Source organism: Capsicum annuum, chromosome 3 (assembly GCF_002878395.1).
Source record: "Capsicum annuum cultivar UCD-10X-F1 chromosome 3, UCD10Xv1.1, whole genome shotgun sequence".
NCBI classification, from domain to species: domain Eukaryota; kingdom Viridiplantae; phylum Streptophyta; class Magnoliopsida; order Solanales; family Solanaceae; genus Capsicum; species Capsicum annuum.
Window position 1 is genome coordinate 100,388,982 of NC_061113.1, and position 8,858 is coordinate 100,397,839.

The following is an 8,858-nucleotide window of genomic DNA, read 5'->3' on the forward strand; positions in this document are numbered from 1 at the left end:
GTTTGCAAGCAAATTCAGTGAGTTGATTGTTAAGAGGATGGTTGAGCTAGAGATATATTCTTTCAACTGTAGCAATTTCAGGGGCTAAATAATACGCTTAGACATGTTAATAGAATCACATGTTACACCCATAAATCCTACCCTGAAAAAGAGAGGGAGCCACCACCCAAAATATCATATCAAGATATGTCCAAAATTACACACAGAAAAGGGAGCATAATCCCCAAACCATTTCAAATATTCAACCATAGCCAACCAAAAGTTACTCTTCTTCTTATCCAAATACAACTTGGGAAATATCATATCATTGAACAAGTATAACAGAACTAGGTCATCTTCACATACCACCTCACTCCATTCTGTTTTCTTCTGTTTGGCATGGCTGCCATCAACACTTGTCTCCTTTCTCCAAATATAATTTCCCATTCTCCCATTTCTAGATCCCCGAGCAAAAGCATATCCATACTTCCTCCTAATCTATGCAGTCCCCTCCACTACAGCAGCTTAACAAGAAATATTCCATTGCCAGAGGTAGCTTCAATCTCTTACCCACTCATCGACGCGAAATACTTGGAAAGTGAGTTCAGTGGACATGGAGTCACCTTCACAGGAGTTAATGACAGCTGTGTTGTCCGCATGGCGTTGGAGAATGGAAGTATAGCTAACTTGATGCTCCCAAGTGGTTTGATCACATCATACAAAGCTCAAATGTGGCATGGAGGCACAATCGAGTTGCTGCATACCACTGTCTCAGAAGGACGGAATGGTTCACCAGTCATTGAAGGAGGAGTTTCACTCACCTGCAACTGCGAGAACGATGAAGGTCTTTCATGGACACCAAGTTCTTGGGATCTTCATGAAGTCAAAGGAGACCCTCAAGGATCTATTCAGGTGCCTTATGTTTCTTTTAGATGCTAATTAGCTCTCTTTTACTATTAAGGAATGGTTTCCAAGTGCCTAGTATGTTGTTGAATTGGATGGTTAGACTTGTTGGAGGTGCAGGTGGAATTGATCTGCACAGGTTCAGATGGAAAGATTGAAGCTAAGTATATGGTTACTCTGCAGCAAGATCTTTTAACTTCAGAGATTAAAATCACTAATTTAGGTATGGCAAGCCTCCGGATGGTGGGTTCAGTTCTTAGCCATCTGACGGTAAGCACACCAGAAGCCAGCTACGCAGTGGGCCTGCAAGGGTCAGATTTCTTCAGCAAGCCTCCAATTTTAGCTAACTTCAGTATTCTTCCTCCCAGCTTTGGGAAGACGAAAAATCAGCCTTCTAAGAAATCTTTTAGGGAAATATTCTCAAGCTGGGGTACCAAAAATCGAAGTCCAGAGAAATTTGCAAGAGAAGCAGAAAAAGAGTTGGAGGGTGAAGAAACAGATAACTACAAGCATTTGACTGATGAAATGAGCAAAATTTATAGAAGTGCACCTAGGAACTTCGTACTCATTGATCGGGTAAACTATCTTCATGGATGAATAAGTATTAAGCAATTTATGAATTCTAGCTGCTAATTGATCTTGACATGTTGATAATTATTCATTACTAGGGAAGACGAAACTCAGTGGTAGTAGGACGTGACGGGTTCAAAGAAGTGTACTTGCTGAGTCCTGGCTCAAGACATGAAAGTTATGGCAGATACTCATACATATGTGTTGGGCAAGCCGCTTTGCTTCAACCAATAATCGTAGAATCTCAAAGTGAATGGAAAGGTAAACAAAGTTTGCATAACCCAAATATGTGAAGTTCTGAACCAGCCGATCAACTTGTTCTCAGACAGAACAGAGTTTCTCACAGCAAATCAAGAGATGGCTACATCATTACCATACAGAAACAATAAATCAAGCAGATACACTTGATTTAGCTATAAATACTGTTTGGTTGTTTAAAACTTTGGTATGTTTGTCCCACTGTCCATGTTTCCCCTCATTAACTCAAGTTAAGCTTACAAATATTATTTTCATTCATCTGCTCAGGTAATCAATTTACTCAACAAGCAATAGAAAACAATTTTTTTATAAATGGACAATTAAACAGATGTGAAGAACCAAGCCTATTGACAGTGCATGCAATAGCAATATCTTTTTCGAAAAAGCAAGACTTCAATTAGCATCATACTAGCATCCAAATAATCAATTTTGATGATCGGATACTAGTGCTGTAGCAAAGTAGATCAATCCTCAATGAGAAAATTACGATAGTGAAGGTCCCTATTTAGTACCCACTATCTAAGAGTGGGATGTATTACAGAAGACCAACTACATATTCTAGGTGGGAACAAGGTTGAAGCTTTGATCTTGATTGCCTATCCACAACGAAAGTATGATTGCTGCCAAAAGTACAGCTAAGATACCAAAAATCAATATGCGAGAAGCATAGCCTTTTTGGGGAATGACAACTTGAGATTCTGTTCCGTTATGGGCAACATCATTTGAAGATACTTGCAAATCTCCATTAGCTTGAGCATCTTCTGTTGAAGATACTGATTCGGAGTTCAGATGGTAGTGTTTACCATCATAAGATGTCCCATCTCTATACTCACGCTTTTTACAATGGAAGAGGCCATTTACTTCAGACTTTTGTGGACTTTGTTCACACCTGCACAAGGACGGACTCCTAAACCTGCTGGTTTTGCTCTCGGAAACGTCTGAGTTCACATCATTGGCATCCTGAAGGAGATGAATAAGTTTTCTTGGCGTTGCAAAGATCTTCACACTTTCGACATTAACATGAGAACGTGACCTCTGAGCACAAAAAATGAAATGTCAACCATGTTAGGGCAGCCATTAAATAGATATTAAATAGTACACCATACTAGAAGCACATAAATTCAATGTGTCAAGGATTTTACTTGCCTGTTCCATTTATGTTTTGGAATCCCATAAAACTTTGTTATTTAACTTAAAACAATTACAGAATTTCTCTGTGAGAAAATCATATACATCAAAGTTTTTACTTCTAAGAATGGCATTGCTATTTAATTAGTTCTGTGGCAGATGCATTAGACGGAACCATCTATTTTGTTTATTTCTTTAATCTCCTTTGCAACTTAAACAACAAAGTTGTATCTACGGGTCATCAATAATACAAAGGGTAGTTTTTTAGCTCCTAAAGACTCCCTGTAGTTTTGATAAATATATTTGCTTGTTAGATATATCAGCTCTTTGTAATGACCCTTCGGGTCATTCGCCGTATTCTTGCTTATTTTGCCGATAGAGCTCCTCCATAGTCATCCCAAGTCATTAGTGACTTGCTAGAATTATAGTTCGGTTACCTGACGGTTCGTTTGGTTTTTAGAACCACTTTATAATTGGAAGTCTTCGTCGATTCCAAACGGCCGCCGAACGAAATTTCAGTAAAATAATTTCGCATGCAAATTACGACTGTGCCAACATCTATGTAAGATCAATTTTAGGATAGATAGACCCTTGGTTCGGATCCCATAGCACCCGAGCTCATTTCGACCAATTAGTCAAAAAGTCAAATATCGAAATATAGGGGTGTGGGACCCACAAGTAGTCTAAATGACCTCGTAAGAAAAATTCGACTTCACCAATGCGTCCGGAATGTCAAATTTAGTGGGTTTACATAGATCGTTTGTGAAAAACGGAGTCCAAATGAGTTCGGAAGGTTAAAAATAAATTTTGATCTTGCAGGCCCATCTAAAACCGTATAAAAAGGGGCTTTTGACAGATTTTGAGCATTCTTCACCTCTATTAAAACCCTAGCAGCCCTAAAAAAGTGGTGACTCAAAAATTGGTCTTGTGGGTTGATTGAAAACTTAAACAACTTGTGTAATCCATCTTTTTACTACAAATCCAAGGTAAAAATTCCTCTAATTTGATATTAATTTCATTATTTCTTGACTCAAAACCCTAAATCATTGTGGTCAATTGTATCCCCAAAAATTGAGTGTTTGACTCAAATTTCTTGAGGGTTTTTAACTCCCTAAAGATAATTAGTCTATGGTTGGTCTTGGAAACTCCTTTCCAAGGGTGAAACCTAATTGGGGTTTTGGTGTCTATTTGAAACCCATGGCACAATGATGCTATAATGGGTATTTTCATTCTTATTGTAATGCTTATATTATATTGTTGATAGCATTGCTTGTGGAAGAGGAAGCTTCTCGGAAAGAAAAGGAAAGTTCGTTGGTTCGTGAGTTGCTTGGATTCAAGGTAGGTTAGGCTTACCCGTAGTATAGATTAAGCTTGTTTGTAATGTAATCATTGATATCTTGCGAAATTGGGCAGGGAATTCAGACAATAGTTGATTAAATGGTAAACTTGGGATTTATTAATTCCTATAGGCCATGGATTTGTAAGGTATAATATTTGACCCTTAGCCTAGGAACTTAGTTAGCTTAATTGTGGTCTCATGACTAGTATGTGAACATTATAGTTGTCTAAGTAGACATGAATGGTATACTTCTCTATCCTTAGGAGTGTATTGACCTATATAAAATGCCTAGATAGGAGATGACCTTGGTGTTGGGTTGTCTTAGGAAGAATACTTGAAGAAGATTTCTCCTATATGCTTAGTAAGGATTGATAAGCCCTTATGGTGTGACTTAGATAACCTAGCCTAAATCCGGGTAGAAGTTTGTCTTGTAGAAGTGACTTTACTATTAGTGGGAGTTAGAAGTGGGACTTGACCCACCTTAAGCTTGAACTATGCAACTCCTTGGTAACCTAGATACTTGATAAGCGTCTAAATTATGTTATTGAGATTATAAGGGTTAAACCCGGTTGTCGGTTTATGAATAAGGTCGATGGTTGAAAAATGTGTAGTCTTGATTGTTGTCTTATTACCGTGTTATGGATAGCCAAGGAAATATGGTAATTGTGTATTTCATCTAGATACTCATGCCTATGCTTCTACTCACATGCCATGATGATGACTAGTAATAAAGTGTGATGGTTTATGCATCTTACATCTCTATTACTCGATTATTGTGAACTTGTGTATATTTATTGATTTGGGGCCATTTATGTGTGTATGTTGTTGTCTTGGAAAATATTGATACAATGATGATGCCCGGTAAATGCGGAGGAATTATTGATACTATGATGATGCCCGGTTAATCCGGAGGAATATGTGATATTATGATGATGCCCGGTTCAAGTCCGGAGAAATATGTGATATTATGATGATGCCCGATTTGAGTCCGGAGGAATATGTGATATTATGATGATGCCCGGTTCGAGTCCGGAGGAATGCGTGATATTATGATGATGTCCGGTTCGAGTCCGGAGGAATGCATGATATTATGATGATGTCCGGTTCGAGTCCGGAGGAATGTGTGATGTTATGATGATGTCCCGTTCGAGTCCGGAGGAATGTGTGATGTTATGATGATGCTCAATGAATTAGGCAGAATATGTTGATATTGTGATGATGCCCGGTGAATCCGGAAGAGGTAAGAACATTTTGATGCCATGTGGGGCAAATTTACTTACATGCATTGATATTTGTAAGGTTAGGCCGTGTGTGGCCAACCGCCTATGTGATAGAATTATGAGGTCTCTATTGGTAAATTATTAATTGTTTCTTGTTCCAAATCACTATATAAGAGGTGTGACCCTTTTTGATGCTAAACTAGCTACTGGAGGAAATTTATGCCTAATATTGAGTTAGTTAAGGCTTAGTGTTATATGTAAATTTGCATAAAAATTCAAGGGCTAACCTAATATATATACTTGACTTGAATAAGAGATTATATTATGAAATATTGCCTAGTAAGGTGGCTTATTTTATGATTAGCTACTTCTAAAATATATGATTGTTATTTGGAACCTAGAAGCCTAGTAAACTAGTTGGTGGACTTTACTCTATTAAAATATGGAAATTAGTCCTTAAGGTTGTGACATGCTTGGTGATGATAGATCTAGTATTGCGTGATGGATAGTTAAATTATCTCCTAATATGTGAAGTTGAGATGTCTTAATTGATAACTCATGTCATGATGATGCTAATTAAAGAATGGCCTTATGATAGTTGAATAACCTATACTATGGGGGGCTTATAGTTTTTTCCCCAATTTGATGACTAGTGATTTTAAGACTTGTAATCTTGACTTTTGAAAAAGATAAGGTTAATTAGTATGGACCTTGCGGTATTTATCAATGAATTATAGAACTAATGATTACATGTTATGCTATGACAATGTTGCTTTCTTTATGTTGAATTATGGTATGGGTACTTGGAAGTGGATTTCGGTAATGAGTCATGGCGGGGTTGTGCTACCCGCGGTTTTTGATAAATTGATGGAGTAGTTGTGCTTTATGGTATTATTGGTTGTATTCTTTTGTGTACTCTCCGGTGGTATGGGATGCCGTGATGAGTTCTTTGTTTTGCTCTCTTTCGTGTACTTTCCGGCGGTGTGGGACGTCATGGTAAGTTCTTGTGTGTATGTTCTAAAGATTGTTGATGATGATTATGGCAAGTAGATGTTTTGCTATTGTGTATATGGTTGTATGCTTTCGAAATAATACTCAGTCGTTATGGTGATTATGGAGTATATTGAAATAGTATGTCATGTTATTGCTTTAATAGTACAGATGTTACAGTGGTATCAAAGTAGATTCAGATACGATCCTATCCCTTGACTTTAAGGTCATTGTCTTTCTTTATATCGTCTATACATTATATTTGAGCTCAGTCGGCCGATGATGCCTACTGAGTACCAGTGTTTTGGTACTCATACTACACTTCTATACCTTTTTGGTGCAGGCCTAGGTTCTAGTTGCCGCCGTTGAGCTAGTTCGTACGAGTTGACTATTCGGAGACAGGGTGAGCTCTTGGGGATCGAGTTGCCCTCTATCTCTTCTATCCTTATTTGTCTTTTGCTTTCGAGACAAATGTATGAGATTGTGTAAGGCATTTTAGATTCTGAGATTGTAAAGTCCTCTTGTCAAGTTTAGAAGCTCTTGTATTAATACTATCAGGTCGTGGGATTTGTGTTTGAATATCGATTGTCCTTAGTTGTGAAATGTTGTTGTTATATGTTGTGTTCACATATAGGGTCCAAGTTGGACGTTCTTACCAAGGTAACCCATTGCAATAGCTCCGGATTATGGTACCGGCTTACCTACCGGTGGGATGTGGTAGGTGCCATCATGACTCGGAAATTGGGTCGTGACACTTTGGGACGCTGCTCAGCAAATTTTTTCCTGCTTTCATATCTTACCTGCGAGCCAATCACAAACGAAAATGATTGATAAGCAATGACAGAACCATTGAAACTTTCAATTTGAAAGTAAAATGCATTAACTCAAAAATGATCATTCATAAATTGGCCGATGGTTTTTAACAACTGTTAGTAAAAATTAGTTCTATTTATCTGGGCTTTACTGTCTACCAGTATGTCTTGTTGATATCTTATTTGTCTTTCCGTTGGTTGATTTAGAGGAGAAATGCTATGCTTACAAGTTACAGGATCTTTTGTTCTTCTGTGAAGTGATTTTCAAGATTGAGTCTTGCTGCCAGTTAATTTCAAGGTGAAGATAATGATTCGTCAAATACAATACGAGCTTTTGATAGACAAATGATGGGTGCTGATATACCTTCTTTTCAAAGCATCTTATCTTTCCGCTTCATGCGAAATTTTGTAAGAGCTGCTTCTCTTTGAGATCGATGAGAATTTCCATCAGGAGCGTGAAAGCTTTCTTCTTTCCTATACTCTGCTGGTGTTTTGCTGAGTGGAAGTGTGATGTTTCCGTTGCTTCCATAACTCAGATGAGCATGGTTTAGATCACCATTGCAGCAAATGCTATTTGTAGTTTGATCAGTTGCAGATGGAAAGCGTTGGCAATCAGGTGTAGGTTCAGAATTGTGTCCTCTCTTACCCTCATTGTAATCTGTCGAGTCACTGTTGTTTTGATCACTCTGTGAGTGCAACTGCTGAGAGCTCCTACTTTCACAATTTAACATGAGGAATGGATTCGCCTGACAGGAAGATTCCCAAGGGGTACCCGAACCTGGACTCTGCAGTGGTGAAATTCCAGATGGCATACGAAGTATTGGAGCAATCCTAGAACTGTAGGCACAGGTTGGTCCCTCAAACCTGATACCTCTCACTGGTATAGAGAGAGGCGTCACTCTCTGCTGAGGAGAAGGGAAGTCCAAATTCAGCTGGTCTTGGTTCTCCGCAACTAAGAGGGGCAAAACTTTGAGGTCTAGTCATCGGACCGCGGGTATCTGAGTTGTAATCAGTGGCATGACCACATAACTGCTTATCAGAATCAGCTTCATATTCCTGTAGATTATAAGCCTTAAGACGACGTTGAATGTCTAGACTGCATTGCCCTGTTGACATACCTGCAGGAGCATTTTCCTAATTGTTATTTACAAAAATTCATTGGTTTGAAAAGGTTGCAACAGAATATCAAAAATCATCTTATAGAATTCAAAATGACGCTCCCATTCTATGGTCTTAGACAAAACAGTTTCATAAGTTTAGCGGCTCAAACTCAAGGATGAGATGCCTAAGTAACTCGAGGTCCTACAACCAAGTTATCTCAGGATTCATATTTTTAGTTCTGTTATCTTAATAGATCATCACATCTTACAGGTAGACATGAAAGATAACTTATTGTCCTAAAAGTTGTTCAATCTCTCAAAGTTTAATGTGTAACTTATTGTCCTTCAAGTTGTTCAATCTCTCAAAGTTTCATGTGTTTGTAGTAAGGCTTTCAACAATTCAAAATACAACGAAGAAGGGAAGTTTCCTTTTCAGACAATAAGGTATCCATTGTCTTTTATCTTCATTATCACTTCATTCTGAAATTAATGCTGCATCAAACCACGTAAAAGAATAGATTAGGAAACTGAAAACTCACCGCGTGAAGGCTGAGGCATC

At 38.1% G+C, this 8,858-nt stretch overlaps 2 protein-coding genes and 1 long non-coding RNA gene across 6 annotated transcripts in view; 1 reads left to right on the forward strand and 2 right to left on the reverse strand.

Annotated features, from left to right (window-relative positions):
* The first annotated feature begins 34 nt into the window (after positions 1 to 34).
* On the forward strand, positions 35 to 1,968 carry LOC107863633 (protein NDH-DEPENDENT CYCLIC ELECTRON FLOW 5). Its single transcript, XM_016709653.2, has 3 exons — positions 35 to 891; positions 1,003 to 1,458; positions 1,551 to 1,968. Exons 1-3 carry the CDS (start codon positions 379 to 381, stop codon positions 1,743 to 1,745), a joined length of 1,164 nt encoding a protein of 387 aa, XP_016565139.1. The 5' UTR covers positions 35 to 378; the 3' UTR covers positions 1,746 to 1,968.
* A 113-nt stretch (positions 1,969 to 2,081) lies between these two features.
* LOC107863631 (protein SINE1) overlaps positions 2,082 to 8,858 on the reverse strand; it is a 14,576-nt gene continuing 7,799 nt past the window's right edge. For all 4 annotated transcript variants that reach the window (XM_016709652.2, XM_016709650.2, XM_016709649.2 and 1 more), the window contains exon 3: positions 2,082 to 2,745. In XM_016709652.2, the coding sequence (XP_016565138.1) occupies positions 2,269 to 2,745 (477 nt within the window). In that variant the 3' untranslated portion in view covers positions 2,082 to 2,268. The remainder of the gene's footprint in view (positions 2,746 to 8,858) is intronic.
* Positions 6,517 to 8,858, reverse strand: LOC107855394. The gene is made up of 3 exons (XR_007052972.1): positions 8,839 to 8,858; positions 7,564 to 8,317; positions 6,517 to 7,187 (listed from the first exon to the last, which is right to left on the reverse strand). It is a non-coding gene; the product is annotated as an uncharacterized LOC107855394 (long non-coding RNA).